Genomic DNA, 16,221 nt, shown 5'->3' with positions numbered 1-16,221 from the left:
ATTAGAATATTCTATCTAATATTTTATTGTTAAAAAAAACCAAAATTAAATTAAAAAGCAAAACAAATTAAGGAAACAAGTTTTGCATACTTTTATTTAAGGAATATTAAATATTGGTTTTGTTTAGATTTTACAATTAAACGAGGTTATATATCGGTTTGGGTTTATAAATGAGAATGAGGGTTAGATTTTACAACTAAAACAAAACTATATGTCGGTTTGGGTTTACAAATGAGGTGGTTAAGGTTTAGATTTTACAATTAAAACGAAATTATATGTCGGTTTGAATTTACAAATGAGATGGCTAGGGTTTAGATTTTACAATTAAAACGAAATTATATGTCGGTTTGGGTTTACAAATGAGATGGTTAGGGTTTATATTTTACAATTAGAAGAAAATTATATGTCGGTTTGGGTTTACAAATGAGATGATTAGGGTTTAGATTTTACAATTACAACAAAATTATATGTCAGTTTGGTTTTATAAATAAGATTGTTAGGGTTTAAATTTTATATTTAGGATAAAATGATATATCGGTTTGGGTTTATAAAAGAATGGTTTGAGTTTTTAATTTTATAATAATGTATACAAATTTTATTTCCTTATTTTAGAAGGGGGTGAATGAAGATGTTCATCCCTAGGGGTGAACCCAAGTATGTCTCGTAAACTCCTTTGTTTCTTTGGAAATTGTTCTTTCTCCTTGGTGGGTTACATCAAAGAGTTTTCGGTATATCAAGTGATTCCACAACACCTGACGTTGCCATTCACTAGCTGAAGAGTCGTTATAAGAGAGTCTTGGGCACTAGGATTTTCGGGATTCGTCTCACGCCTTGTCATCTGTCTCCGAGAAACTTTTATCTAAAGTTCCACCACCTTAATTTGTTTGGTTTGTTTTAAGAGAGTTTAGGGCATAAGGATTTTCGAGTTTATCTCACGCCTTATCATCCAACTTCGCGAGCCATCAGAGTTCTAGGATTATTAGTCTACCTACCTTAGAGTGTCGATTCCTTGGGAGGATCACATCAGTTAATGTTGTAAAAAAAATAAATAAGCAAAACTTAAAGGACATAACACAAAATGTACTTCAAAAATATTAATATCGATGATTTCGATCTTTTGGTCAAATATAGTATTAATTACACATAATGTGTTTCTAAAAATATATAGAAATAATCGGCAAACTAGGGCTGCAAATGGTTGTATTACAACCTGGTTGAATGAGCTGAACATACATTTCAATCTTGTTCAGCAAAAAAATCACCATTTAAGATAAAAATGTTTTCAATCCAAAATTATTGGGTCCTATTCTAGAGCTGGAAATAGCACTTTTTGGATTAAAATTGTTCAATCTTAATATAGGACATGAACAAATTGAACGAGATGACAAATTAAAATAATAATAATAATTATATTTAGTCAATTTACATGTTTGAATTAATATGTTTGGCTTTAAAAAAAATATTATATAACAAAGAAATCTTGGAAATCTAGATTATTATTACGATAATCTAGGAAAACCAAATTGAAGTTTAAAAAAACTGTTTTTAAAATTATTTTTATAGTTTTTAATTATTATATATATATATATTTATTTTTGAAATATGCAACAAACGAATCGTTGACTAACTAATTATATTCTTTTGTTTGCAAATTTTTTGACATTAATTAATGTTAAATAATAAACTAAATAATTTAAAATAGCATTATTAGTTAATAATAAAAGATATTCAAGTACGCAAAATCAGCTAAATTTTAAACTCTTTCGAATAATTCATATTTGATTGATTAAAATCGAAACTAAAATCAGATCCTATATATATACATTGTTCATCACGATTTATCTTCAGAAAAAAATAATTATGAGCTAAACACCTTTCTTTTTCATAAACAATTGTAGCCATGAGTGAAAGGTATTTTTCCCTGTCTATTTTAAAGTTTATTAGTTTCATTAACTTGATTAGCTATCAAACACTATTCTAACCTAGCTAGTGTTAGTTTGTCGTTTCGTTTTAATAACTTGTTTGTATTATTGTCAACAATAAACTCACACGAAACACTATTCTTTTGTCGTTTCAATAACTTTTTTCACTATTCTTTTAGTTTGTGTTAATTGTTCTTTTTGTCGTTTAGAAGATCAAGCTTTTTTATATCCATAAAACATTTAATTATTAGTAAGTTTAGCAAATGTGTGTTTGAAATTAATGGTGTTTTCTTTTCTGTTTTGCTTATATTTGATTCAAATAATTTGAATGGTATTTTTTTTTAATCACAAAACGTGCTATATTTGCTACCATGTGACTTCAAAATTTTATTCGCCGGAATAATATTGAAGATGACTTTGAAGAAGCTGATAAAATAATGATGTTTCATATGGGCAGCAAATGTTAATGATGATGTGATTGATGATCAAGGTATTGGAGTGGAAGAAGAAACACACGATGGAAATTATATGAAGATTGTCCAAGATCAAATTGTTGAGCAAATATGGTATGCAGATCGATGTAGTTATCGTATTAGATTTTATATTATATTTTGTAATAAATATTTATTTCCAAACAAGAATTAATAATATATTAGTTTTTTGAAAAATATATTTCTTATATTTAAAAACCAGAGATCCATCGAGATTAAATGGTGTAGATCCATCACGGGTTTTGTTAAATGTAACATTGGATCCTCTTGGTGTAATAAATCTAGAGTATCCGGTGGAGTTTGGATAGTGCTAGATGATCATGGACAAGTCCTCTACCATGCGCGAGCTGCACTTCCAGCCTCTGAATCTCGATTTGTAGCGGCTCTGCAGTGCATATTGTGGTCCCTTGAAGCTCTAGTCATTCTCCAGATCCATAAAGTGGAAGTCGCTTTGGACAATGCATTGGTAGTTAAGGCTCTTAACAATCCTTCATTATGGCCCTGATTTATTTTGGTATTGAGTAGCATTCACGAGCTTCTTTCAAAATTTTCGTCATGGAGAGCGTACACGGTTGCAATGGCTGCAAACTCAGTTGCTTTAGCGATCGCAAAGAGTGTTACAAGAGATGGTCGCTATCAGTCTTATCTCTCACTTGGAGAGCCTTCTTGGCTTCAAGATCAAATGAGGCTTGAAACGTTTTAGTTGATTTTTATCTTTCTTTTCTATCAGATTTATTATTCGTTTAACATTTTCTGGTTTTATCAGATTACAAAAAAAATAATATATATATATATATATATATAATTTCAGATACTATTATAGATATATTATAAATATTATATTTTTTTGTATTCAGCTATTAAACTTAATGGTCACATTCAATTTATTCAGCTGGTTTAGTTTGTTATTCACCATTTTGCAGCCTAGATTTATTTGAGATTACCTCACGTTTATGACCCCGAATAACGTTTATATATCATAATTTGCTTTGAGGTTTATGGTGGTAGAAGGTGTTTTTGATGGAGCTATTAAACTTTATTCAATCTTGTTTGGAGAAAGTATTCACATCGATTCTTTAGTTCTTAGGTCGTCCTGAATAAGGTTTGGTCTATTGATTTATTTAATGCTACATTTTGTAATATCTATATTTGTAATGATCCAAATCCTATATCGGATGATATAATCTTTAAAGTTCGATAGGTTATATGACCGCCGAACAAGGGTCTCAGTCACGGTTCAATGGGTTCAACCGGCAGATCGGTTTACAGTTTTTATAAATAAATGTTAACCTATTGATTGATATTTGTGTTGTAACAAGATCTTGGCGTCGTGGTTTGTACGTGCTGATTATAATAACTAATACACAATGCGACGCCGGTTCGAACCACACGATTTAGGGTTCTTTTTAATAAATCCAACCTTTACAAACTCCAACACGCCTCCTTGTTTCTCGATCCTCTCAAAAATCTCCACCACCAATGAAGCGACGCCGTAACTCCAAACTCAAATTCGAAGAACCCTCCGACCAATCACCGACAACCACGGCGGATTTCACCTTCACTCTCACCAGAATCGCCGTCGGTCAAATCTGCCAATCTATTGGATACAAAGCCACCGATTCATCAGCTCTCAACACTCTAACCTTAACCACAACCAAATTCTTACAATCCCTCGCCGGACTGGCGTCGTCGTTCTCAAACGCCGCTAATCGTACGGAATCGAACCTCTTCGACATCGTCAACGGTCTCCAAGACATCGCTTTATCTACCTCCGATTGTTTCCCCGGCGGCTCTACCGTTCACGATGTTGAATCACACTGCTTGATCAAATCCGCGGTTGTCCGTAACCTCTCCGATTTCGTCAAGTATGCTCCTGAGATCCCTTTCGCTAAACCGTTACCGAAGCCAGAAAGAGACATCGGATCATCATCAGGAAGAGATTTGGATCACGCGGCGGTGGCGGTGACTCGATCGGTGGAGTATGTTCCGGCTTGGCTTCCGCCTTTTCCTGAAGCTAGTCTCTACTCCGATCGGTGTACAAAGGATGGATCTGATCACTTGTGGGAAAACTCTGATTCCGTTATTGACCGTGAAAATTTGCCGGGGAGTTTGAAATCTGAGAGTTGTAGAGGTAGAAAAAGCGGAAGATTACCTCAGAGGAGAGCGAGAGTGAGATTCAAAATGGAACGAGATTGTAGTGGTGGTGATACCAGGTGGCGCCGGGATAATAATGACGGTGAATCTGGCCGTGATATTGAGGTGAAGAAGAAAATTATAGAAGAATATTTTCACAGTGCCGGCGAGTGGCCGATTTAAGTATATAGACTAGTGTGACTGGTTTGAAAAAAGAAAAAGAAAAACCGTGAGGTTTAAGATGGATTCGAACCGGAGACGCTTGAGGACCCGTGCATTTTTGCTAATTGGTATTATACCGCACGAGCTGCATCTCTGAAAGTTTCAATTCACCCAGTGGTTATAATTTTATAGACTATTGATATTTTGGTTACTTTATTTCTTACTATGAGATTATTATTTTTTTTGAATATTCAGACGTATAAAAAATTAAAAATAGTGGAATTATACATTTTATTTCAATAGTTTTTTTTCGTTTTGCCAAAATGAAAAGACTATAATAAAGGGAAACTATTGAACCATCCCGGTTTTAAATGAACTTTTAAAGTTGATCTTTACCCAATGTTAACTTGTTTAGTCATTAGAACCATCACACAAAGTGAACAACGGCAAATAAGTGTTTTGTTCATGAATATGATGTGAAGTGTGGTTCTTTTGTAAACTAGTTGAGAATATTGACTAGATTAGTTGTTTCTAAAACCATCTATAATGTATAATTGTTTCTAAAATAGATGTGAGAATATAATTGCTCTATATATAGAGCAATCCTACATTTTTCTCTATTTTAAAGTAAAATATAGAGTAGGGTTGGAGTAAATGTTGCTCTATAATAGAGATTTAACTCTAAAGTAAAGTAGGGTTGGAGATGCTTAAAAACAGAGTTGAGGAAAAAAAAACTATGTAAAATTGTTTGTTTCATTTTTCTTTATTTGTTATATAATAATAATAATGCAAACTACACAGGTTGGTGGGTTAAAAAAAAAACGTATATGAAAAGCAGAAATGTCATGTGTTTTTTCTTTTCACCAAATTTAATGTATAAAAGCTTTTGTTTAAGCTACTTGACGACTCTAGTGTGGTTTGTATAGACACATTTATGCAGTCTTTTTCTAACATTCATTTTCACAAAGACCCAAATTAATCTCCACCGTCCATGTTTTAAAGAAGTAACACAACACGTACACGTGTTGCCCATCGAGTTTTGAGGTACACTGTTTCATTACCCCCACAGCCCCACTATGTACAACAATAACGAGTCGCCTTCCTTCTCAAAATTTACTGAAATTGCCACTGTTTTCGAGTTTGTTGGTTCTTCGATCTCGGCGGTCTTCGGTGGATATTCTCGTTTTGTTTAAACCTCCGGTAGTGTTTGACTGAGCTTACGGTATGATTCTGCTTCTTCATTTTTATTTTTGATATATTTGTCGTTGTATGGAGTGAGTATTCCACTTGTTTTTGACTTTAGAAATCGGAATTTTTGGAAATTTCTACAGGATATGCCGGTGGTTTCTCTGGCTAAGGTTGTTTCTTCTCCGGTGGTGGCCGGAGATTTCTCCGTTCGCGTTCCGTTCATTTATGGGAGACGACTCGTGTCGAATCGTGTTTCTTTCGAGAAATTGAGGCGCCGGAGTTGTATAGGTCACTGCGTAATAAGCGAATTGCAGAGTCCTCGTGTCTTAGGTTCCGTCACAGGTTTGAAACTCCGACGTTGATTTTGCTTGTTAATCTGAGAAGATTTGTGATTGTTGTGTTGATGGTGATTTGTATTTTTATTTTATTTGAATAGATTTAGCGTTGGATAATTCTGTTGAGAATGGTCACCTTCCCAAAGGAGATTCGTGGGCTGTACACAAGTTTGGAGGAACTTGTGTGGGAAACTCAGAGAGGATTAAAGATGTTGCTGATGTTGTAGTTAAGGATGCCTCTGAGAGGAAGTTGGTGGTTGTGTCAGCGATGGCTAAAGTCACTGATATGATGTATGATCTCATTCATAGAGCTCAGTCTCGGGATGATTCATACCTGTCTGCTTTGGCTGCTGTTCTTGAAAAGCACCGAGCAACTGCTGTTGACTTGCTTGATGGAGATGAACTTGCGAGTTTCTTGGCTCGGTTAAATGATGATATAAACAATCTCAAAGCAATGCTTCGTGCTATTTACATAGGTACTGGTTTCGTTTTCCTCTTTCTCAATGCTAATTTCATATTGTTAGGAGGAGTTATTAAGTGGTTGAATTGGATTTGGTATATGTTGTTCTGAAATCTTATTCCTCCTGTTATGAACTCTTTTATCTCTGCAGCTGGTCATGCGACAGAATCTTTCTCAGACTTCGTTGTGGGTCATGGAGAGTTGTGGTCTGCTCAGATGTTAGCTGCTGTTGTGAGAAAGGTATAAAAGTCCTAGATGTTGTGCTGGGAGGAAATTCTAATTAAGAAGAATAAGTTTTTCTGTTTACCATTCTTACATGCTTGTGTGCATTTCCCTTTTAGAGTGGATTGGACTGCACCTGGATGGATGCAAGGGATGTGCTTGTTGTTATTCCGACGAGCTCTAATCAAGTCGATCCTGACTTTGTGGAATCAGAAAAGAGACTGGAAAAGTGGTTTTCCCTGAACTCAGCAAAGATTATTATAGCAACTGGCTTCATAGCCAGTACACCACAGAACATTCCAACGACTCTCAAGAGAGATGGGAGTGACTTCTCTGCAGCTATAATGGGTGCTCTGTTTAGATCTCACCAACTCACAATCTGGACAGATGTTGATGGCGTGTACAGTGCAGATCCACGGAAAGGTATGTGCAAGCATACATTTAACTGCCATATAGTTAGGAGTAGTTATAGAGCCATGACAGGCGTGTGTTCCTCATTATGTTTGTCTACTGTTATGCTAATGAATATGTTTCGATGCAGTTAGTGAAGCTGTTGTACTGAAGACTCTTTCTTATCAAGAAGCTTGGGAAATGGTAACTTTCCAACCTGTTTCCCTTGTTTAAAAGCGTAGCTTTCCAGAATCGTTGTTTACACATAACATTCATGTTGATATTCCTGCGCAGTCTTACTTTGGGGCAAACGTTTTACATCCCCGGACCATTATTCCAGTGATGAAATATGACATCCCAATTGTAATAAGGAACATTTTCAACCTCTCTGCCCCTGGAACAATGATATGTCGGCAAACTGAAGATGAGGATGGGTATAAATTAGACGCTCCTGTCAAAGGCTTTGCAACGATTGACAATTTGGCTCTTGTAAATGTAGAAGGGTGAGCTGATGGTGGATATTGTGTTACAAACTCGATGATTACTTTATTTCTTATACGAACTTTGCATTCTTTTTATAGAACTGGAATGGCTGGTGTTCCTGGTACTGCCAGTGCCATTTTTGCTGCTGTCAAGGAAGTTGGAGCTAATGTGATTATGATCTCACAGGTCATTCTAGTTCAACTTTCTGATTTCTTTCATCTGTTATGCTCTCCCTTGTCAATTGTGGGTTCTTAATTAACATACATAAATCCAGGCTAGTAGCGAGCATTCTGTATGCTTTGCTGTACCTGAGAAGGAAGTGAAAGCTGTTTCTGAAGCATTGAATTCCCGATTTCGTCAAGCTTTGACCGGTGGTCGCCTTTCCCAGGTGATCAATTGGATTCTTGTTTAGGCATCGGCTATTTTTCTCAACCTATGGTTTTAATTTTTTCTTTTTTCAGATTGAAATCATCCCTAATTGTAGCATATTAGCAGCAGTTGGCCAGAAAATGGCGAGCACTCCTGGTGTTTCTGCCACTTTTTTCAACGCATTAGCAAAGGTAAGCAAGTGTAGTGTTTGCAAAGAAAATCGAATGACGGTTCTATCGTTCATTTCATATCCTTTTTGTGCTAAGAAGCTCTGCTTGCCATTCCTAAATAACTGCAGGCCAATATCAACATCCGTGCTATAGCTCAAGGTTGCTCCGAATTCAATATTACAGTAGTTGTCAAGCGTGAAGATTGCATTAGGGCATTAAGAGCTGTGCACTCAAGATTTTACCTATCCAGAACCACTTTGGCTGTGGGGATCATAGGACCTGGATTAATTGGTGGAACCTTACTTGATCAGATTAGAGATCAGGTTAGTATCTGATGTGTATATGTGAGATTATAGTTATATACAGGTTCAAGCTGAATCATCTTTAAAATTATTTTCACAGGCTGCAGTGCTCAAAGAAGAGTTCAAAATTGACTTGCGTGTTATAGGGATCACTGGCTCAAGTAAAATGTTGATGAGTGAATCGTAAGTCAACGAACTTGATTCAATACTTGTAGGTGAACCGCATTACTGCTGTAATCCTTACACAATCATCATCTTTTAGGGGAATTGACTTATCAAGATGGAGAGAACTTATGAAAGAAGAGGGAGAAACAGCTAACATGGAGAAGTTCACCCAATATGTGAAGGGAAATCATTTCATTCCAAATTCTGTTATGGTTGATTGTACGGCCGATGCTGGTATCGCTAGCTGTTACTACGACTGGTTGCTCCGAGGAATTCATGTGGTCACTCCGAACAAAAAGGCTAACTCAGGACCACTTGATCAGGTTAAGAGTTCGATATGTCTTAGTGACTGTTGAATAGAAAGCTACAACTTTGTTCTTGTTGAGGTTCCGTGATTCCATGAGCATATATAGACTAGTTGGTAACACTTTCCTTTTGTAAATGCAGTATCTAAAGATTAGAGATCTTCAAAGAAAATCGTACACACATTACTTCTATGAAGCAACCGTTGGAGCTGGTCTTCCAATTATCAGCACTTTACGTGGTCTTCTCGAAACAGGTGATAAAATACTGCGGATTGAGGGCATTTTCAGGTATCTCCTGTTCAGCTTGGTACCACAACAATTTGTTCAGATAACAAAAGAATGAGCCGGCTTTGCATCTTCACACACTCTAATATTATCCTTTGATGCCTTGCTGCAGTGGTACTTTAAGCTACCTTTTCAACAATTTTGTCGGCACCAGAAGCTTCAGTGATGTTGTAGCGGAAGCAAAGCAGGCAGGTTTCACAGAGCCAGATCCACGAGATGATCTATCTGGAACAGATGTTGCCAGAAAAGTACGGTTTTTTTCTGTCACCAAATTGGGTCCAGCTTGTGTTTGATCATTTAATGATTCTGAACCTTCTTGTATCTGCTTCTTATGCAGGTGACAATTCTTGCCAGAGAATCAGGCTTAAGATTGGATCTTGACGGCCTCCCAGTCCAGAATCTTGTGCCAAAGCCTCTACAAGTAAGTCTCTGTATACAATATTAATTCTCATCGTCAACAAAGATAATCCTTTTGACACTTCAGTATTCTATTCCAATGTTCATTACAGGCTTGTGCATCAGCAGAAGAGTTCATGGAGAAGCTACCTCAGTTTGATGAAGAATTGTCCAAACAAAGACAAGAGGCTGAAGCAGCAGGAGAAGTAAGTAGTGCCTCATGTTAAAAACCGAACGCACAGCCTCGAAAATAACTCATTTCAGATTATGTTGCTGTGTTGTGTGTGTTTATAGGTCTTGAGATATGTAGGAGTTGTAGACGCGGTAGAGAAAAAGGGAACAGTAGAGTTGAAACGGTACAAGAAAGATCATCCGTTTGCTCAGCTCTCAGGCGCTGACAACATCATCGCTTTCACAACCAAACGGTACAAAGAACAGCCTCTGATTGTTCGTGGACCTGGTGCTGGTGCTCAAGTCACAGCCGGTGGAATATTCAGTGACATTCTTCGCCTTGCATTCTATCTCGGGGCTCCATCTTAACCCAATCATTTCTTCTAGGAACAAATCTAGTTGATAAAAACCCTGTTTCTACATTTTAGAATCTGTAATATGGATTTCAGAGATTTTGATTCTTCTTATAGATGAAATAAAACTTTATGGTAATAAAACACTCTAGGGAAAAAAATTGGATAAAGCTTTTGGTATTACACAATACAAAAAGTCTCTTGGCTTTAATTTCATCTCCTTCCATATAATTCTGACCAAACTGAAACAAAACTTGAGCTTTCAGAAACATTTCACAATCTATACTCTGCGCAAAAACTTCTTCTACAGCCTGAAGACTATATGACCTAAGGTTGAAATACATTGATTTGAAAATGGAACTAATCTGAGATCCAATGTGGTTGAACTTCATTTGTCAATGATCTAATAATACTCGTCAGGGTTTTCTTTGCTTTGAATGAGAGGAACACCATCTTCTCTCCATTTTATACGTTCTTCGCAGATTGCAGCTACTACCTCAACATAGAGTTTGTGTTCCTAAGCCCAAAATAGAAAGAAGGAAAAAAAAACCAATGAAATTATCTGACTTGTAAAATGTAATATTCAAAAGTATTCTTTAGTAGTAAGCACCTCACGAAGAACCCTTTTGGCCAATTCCTCTGGTGTATCATTAGCATTCACGCGGACTGCACTTTGAGCAAGTATACGCCCTGAGTCGTACTCTTCATCGACAAAGTGAATTGTCGGACCTGAATACCTACATAATAAAACCCGTTTCATGTTTTCTTGCACATAAGAAAAAGAAAGAAACTACACATTGTATGAGTGAGTATGCGACTTCACCTAGCTCCAGATGCAAGAACAGCTTTATGAACTCTCTCACCATAAAGCCCTTTGTCTCCAAAAGCCGGAAGAAGCGCAGGATGGATATTTAGAATCCGTTTAGGAAAAGCTTGCACCAGCTCAACCGGTATAAGTTTCAAATATCCAGCTAGAAGAACAAAGTCTACACCATATTCCCTGTCCATTAAACCAATGTTAAAGAGACATATCTAGAAAAAAAAGTGGTAACACCCATTGACTAAAGAATGAGAGAGAGAGAGAGAGATGGCAACCTAAGAACATCAACGAGCTCTGTAGAAGAGAGTCCATCAGATGGTTCTCGTTTCCCTTTTGGGAATACTAAAACAGGAATGCCATTACTTCTTGCATACTCAGCACCTCCACAATCTAAGATTGATATACATATAAACAAGTACTCAAAATCAAAACACTGATAGCAAGCAGTTCTTGTCTGAATCAATTCTTTTGCTTTTGGAGTTCTTGTCTGATTCACTAACCCAAAGAACCAACAGAGAAGAAAGGTAATACCTTTATTGTTAGTGACCAACAAAACAACATCCCCGTGAACAGAACCAACACTGCATCCCTCATGAATCTTCTTGAAATTGGAACCACCTCCGGACACAAACACAGCAAGCTTCTTCCTTCTTATTATTATGACTCCATCTCTTCTCGAAACATCACCAACCTCCGCTACGATTGGAGCAGCTTTTACAAGTGTTTTTCCGATCCTCATTGCAGATCGGGTTAATTCTGGGAAAGAGAAGGAGAGAGCATTCCGGGAAGGAGGCGCCAACAACGAAGGAGCAATCGAGTTGTCGCGATTCTGAACCGGCGGCGGAAAGTAGAGTTGACTCGAGAACAATACCCGTGATTCCATTTGAAATCCCGACGGAGGTTTGTTTAATCGGAGGTTTTGTTGTCGGAACGAGTGACGGACGGAAACTGTTTTGTTTTTGTCTTCTCTGCCTCTTCTTAGTTAAGAATCTTAACCCCTTTACAAGTTGATTCAGTAATTACCGATCCAAGACACATATTAATATTAATCGGGTCGCTCCACCCGAACCAATAAATTATCGGATCCACCCAATTTTTTTTAATTTAATTATGAAAAATTATAAGGTAACATATATATATATATATATTTATTTATTATAATATTTTTTATCTATTATAAAATTAATTCATTTATTTTTAATTTGGTAAATCTATTGTTGTACGTACCTGGTGTCGTTACAGGAAGGTTAGAACAAAAACAAGAAGGGCTATGAGAGCTGGGCGCAAGTTTAACAGGCATCAGATTTATGGGTTTTGTTTTGACAACTGGAGTGACATTCTTAGTCAAAGGGAATGGAAGAAACCATACTAAGGCTATAATTAAAAAAAAAAAGAACATATAAATTTTCTTCAATATCAACTGCTTTTTAGTTCTGTTTATAGACATTGTTGTTGATGAGTCGTCTCTTTGTTTTGATTATGCAGCAGTTGTTCGCCTGCGCTGATGTACTGTTGTAGACCACGGGCAGAAAATAATTGGAAGATTCCAAAACGGTAATTAAGGCTATGAAAAAAATATTTATTCTTCAACTTTCTTTGTTCTTTTTCTTAAATATCTTATGAAAAAATATTCGTGCTGATGAGTCTCTCTCTGTGGTTGATGATTATGCAGGCTTATTCCTTGTAAAGGAGCCTTGTAATTTCTGTGAGTGTGCTGGACTACAGCGAAATAAATCCAAGGAGCCAAAAAAGTACATATAAATTTCCTTACATTTTTTTTTTTTTGAACAAACATAAATTTCCTTACATTTTTTTAAAAATTTGTAGACATTTTGGTGTTGATATTGTTTGATTATGCAGAGGTATTGAGGCTATGTTTGCTACAACAGTGAATAAAGGAAAATGGATTCTTTCTAATCCCCATTTTGGGGGGCGATGGCGGCAGTCAGTACAATGAGGGTGTAAGTTGTGGGAATAATCCATTTGTAACCATTTATATTAAAACATAGATTAGTTTTCTGTCATCTTATTTTGTTTATGTTGTATGTTTTACTTTCAAGGTCGTGAATGTTTTCTGGGTTTTTCGCCCCAGCTCAAGGAAAAAAAGAACTGAAGGAAAAGCCAAGGTCTTCAAGTTTTGTTTTCATAACTCATAAGCACTTGTCGGTTATTTTTGTTTAAAACAAACTACTCTCGCCAATTTACGACTAATTTAGAGACCAGTTTGACAGTCGCTAAAAGATTGCAACTAAAGAGCTACTATTTAGCGATTGCTTAAATAAATTTGGGCCTTAACAAAACACGAAAACCCATTATTTTTCGTTTTCTTCCCCGAACAAACCCTAATCTAACATTTCTTTTCTCATTTCTTCTTCTTCTTCTTCTTCTTCGAGACGAAACAGCGAAACCTCAAAACCCTAGATCTAAATTCCTCTCACTCGACGAAACCGTAAACCCTTGATGGCTGGAGTAAAGAAAAGAGGCGGAGGAAGAAGAAACCCCTCTAATCGAACCTCTGGAACCTCACAAACGGCGAATCACAGACCCGCCAATCTTCCTTCCCAGTATACCTTCACGCCGGCGAACCATCGAGTCCCAGAGACTGATTCTCAGGGAACTCCTGTCCCAAACCTCCAGCCTCCAGCGAGACCTACACCTTCTTACCGAGACTATCCACCTCCGACAAATCTGTTCCAGCACTCGAGGAGCTTTCCCGGAACATACCCTTCCGGCGAAGATCCAACCAGGCGTCCTTTTCCTCAACCTCTCGCCTCCGCGACGAATCCACCAGAATTCTCGAGTCAACTTCGAGAGTCTCCTCAACCGTCAGTCACGAATCATCATCGACAGTCTCCTCAAGTATCGAATCTACCACGAGAGTCTCCTCTACCTCGACAGTCTCATCGACCACTCTCTTCTCAACCTGGTCAACCTCGAGCAGCTTCTGCATCGCTGCACAGTTCTCAAGCGCAAAACTCACATGAGGAAGAAGCTGATTCGGAGGATGACGGTGCAAGGGAATCAAATCTCCCAGCTGATGTACTCGCTTCTTTACATGACATGCTTGTCCAACCAGGCCGTGAGAAGTATACCACTGTCCTCTCTCTCTCATTAGAGCGTGGAACCACATGGTAAGAATTTGGATTAGAATTTTGTATTTTGGATTAGAATTTAATTGTGTTTGTTTGTTTGGATTAGAATTTGATTGTGTTTGTTTGTTTGGGATTATAATTTGGATTAGAATTTTGTATTTTGGATTGTTTGTGATTAGAATTATTAGAATTTTGGATTGATTGTGTTTGTTTGTGATTAGAATTTTTAGAATTTTGGATTGTTTGTGTTTGTTTGTGATTAGAATTTTACTTGGATGGATCGATTTGTTTGTGTTTGATTGGAATTTGACTACTGATTTGTTTGTGTTTGAAGGTTTGGTAAAGACAAGTCATCACTTACCCGAAAGATTACAAAAGTGTTTACAAACAAGTTTGATGATCCATATTACAGTTGGGGTTGTGTTCCGAATGCAAGAAGAGAAGGTTACTTCTTGGAATTCGCGGTAAACTTCTACTCCTTTCAATTTGATTTCTGTATGTATAGCTTTTTTTTCTTGGTTTTTTTATCACTAACACTAGTCTTCTTTTGTAGAAAACACACACCTGGGATCCCTCTCTAACCGGTGTGGTTCAAGCAAAGTTCTATAGCATTTGTCAAAACCGTATGAAAGACATGGTTTCCAAGGCAGCAGCTCAGCGAGAGGAAGGGAAACCGAGGTGGATTGAGAGAACTCTTTGGAAAGAAATGTGTGACTATTGGAACACAGAAGAGGCCATGGAAAAGAGTGCAACCACTTCAGCAGCTCGAATGTCTGACCGTAATGGTATTGGCCCTCACAAGCATGTATCATGGCCGAAGTCTTACTTACAAATCGAACAAGAGATGGTGAGTTACATCATAACCTTTTCATTGTTTAATTACTTGACATCAAATGGTTCCTAACCTTTTCATTGTCTAACATTCCAGGAAGTAGAATTGGGAAGACCGCCAACTATTCCTGAAGTTTTTCTCAGGACTCATACAAAAAAAGATGGTACTTTTGTGGATAAGAAAGCGCAAGCAGTTCATGAGGCATATAAGAAAAGAAGGGAAGCTAAGTTGGCTGCTCAGGATAATGATGAGTCTTCAGATGGTACTTCACGTCGATCAGAGCTATCTCATGAGGAGGATGATGAGCTCTTTCTTCAGGTAATTTGCTTCTTTCTAATAAGCTATTAAGTTTTTCATTGTTAAGTAATTATAATAACTTTTTCTCTCTGTTTTGTGTATGGAGTCTACTTACATAAATGATAGAGGAACATACTTTGGAGTTGGAAGCCTAGGAAGTTACATCAACGGGAAGCGGAAGTACCCTGGAAGCTCTTCTACTTTCACAACCCTGCAACAACAGCTTGAAGACGCTAATCGTAAGATAGAGGAACAAGCAGCTCTACAAGCAAAGCGTGACGCAAAGGCTTCATGGGTTGCAGCTGAGGCTTTGCGGGTTGCATCTGAGTAACAAGCAGAGATCTCATGCTTGGTGAGATTCCTCAAGACTAACCCAAACTATGTCGCATTTCCTTGAGTCTCAAACTAATGACCTAAACCCTGCTGATTTTCAAAGTTAGGTTCCCTCATGTAATATTTGCAACACTCTTGGATATTTGGATGTTTTTTGGAACTTTTGTGTCATCTTATTTTGTTTATGTTGTATGTTGTGTGAATAATCTCATTTGTAACGAATTAAATTAAACATAGATTAGTTTTGTGTCATCTTATTTTGTTTATGTTGTATGTTTTATTTTAAAAAAAAGGATTAACGAATAATATGTTATAAGAAATTATATTTTGTTTATGTTGTATCTTATTTTGTTCAAATTTGTTCAAAAAAAAAAAAAACAGTATGAGCTTCTTGAAGATGGTTCTCATGGTAATAATAGAGCCGTTGGCAATGGTTCTGATATAAAAGCAGAGGTCCGTCTTTTCTTTTGAGATGTAGATCGAGATGATCTATATTAGAAAGAGTTCTGTGTTATTTCTTTAGAGATGAGGAGGACCGAGAACAG

The 16,221-nt window shown here is 36.9% G+C and overlaps 3 protein-coding genes and 1 pseudogene across 3 annotated transcripts; 3 read left to right on the top strand and 1 right to left on the bottom strand.

Moving 5' to 3' along the window:
• The first annotated feature begins 3,510 nt into the window (after positions 1-3,510).
• On the top strand, positions 3,511-5,008 carry LOC104777161 (transcription initiation factor TFIID subunit 8-like). The gene has a single exon (XM_010501370.3). It carries the CDS (start codon positions 3,893-3,895, stop codon positions 4,727-4,729), a length of 837 nt encoding a protein of 278 aa, XP_010499672.1. The 5' UTR covers positions 3,511-3,892; the 3' UTR covers positions 4,730-5,008.
• A 560-nt stretch (positions 5,009-5,568) lies between these two features.
• Positions 5,569-10,446, top strand: LOC104777157 (bifunctional aspartokinase/homoserine dehydrogenase 1, chloroplastic). Its single transcript, XM_010501368.3, has 18 exons — positions 5,569-5,930; positions 6,040-6,238; positions 6,333-6,707; positions 6,843-6,931; positions 7,033-7,336; positions 7,455-7,507; positions 7,598-7,806; positions 7,885-7,972; positions 8,061-8,174; positions 8,248-8,346; positions 8,454-8,648; positions 8,728-8,810; positions 8,890-9,115; positions 9,240-9,385; positions 9,495-9,630; positions 9,720-9,803; positions 9,892-9,984; positions 10,073-10,446. Exons 2-18 carry the CDS (start codon positions 6,043-6,045, stop codon positions 10,316-10,318), a joined length of 2,736 nt encoding a protein of 911 aa, XP_010499670.1. The 5' UTR covers positions 5,569-5,930; positions 6,040-6,042; the 3' UTR covers positions 10,319-10,446.
• Positions 10,447-10,451: 5 nt separating this feature from the next.
• Positions 10,452-12,134, bottom strand: LOC104777160 (phosphoribosylglycinamide formyltransferase, chloroplastic). Its single transcript, XM_010501369.3, has 5 exons — positions 11,654-12,134; positions 11,398-11,512; positions 11,126-11,302; positions 10,913-11,039; positions 10,452-10,819 (listed from the first exon to the last, which is right to left on the bottom strand). The coding sequence occupies exons 1-5, from the start codon at positions 12,003-12,005 to the stop codon at positions 10,706-10,708; spliced, it is 885 nt and encodes a 294-aa protein (XP_010499671.2). The 5' UTR covers positions 12,006-12,134; the 3' UTR covers positions 10,452-10,705.
• A 1,448-nt stretch (positions 12,135-13,582) lies between these two features.
• Positions 13,583-15,740, top strand: LOC104778998 (uncharacterized; annotated as a pseudogene).
• The last annotated feature ends 481 nt before the right edge of the window (positions 15,741-16,221 follow it).

Source organism: Camelina sativa, chromosome 3, assembly GCF_030686135.1.
Source record: "Camelina sativa cultivar CO46 ecotype springtype chromosome 3, ASM3068613v1".
Classification (NCBI taxonomy): domain Eukaryota; kingdom Viridiplantae; phylum Streptophyta; class Magnoliopsida; order Brassicales; family Brassicaceae; genus Camelina; species Camelina sativa.
Note: the sequence above shows the minus strand (reverse complement) of the source record. Positions and strands in the feature narration are given on the sequence as shown.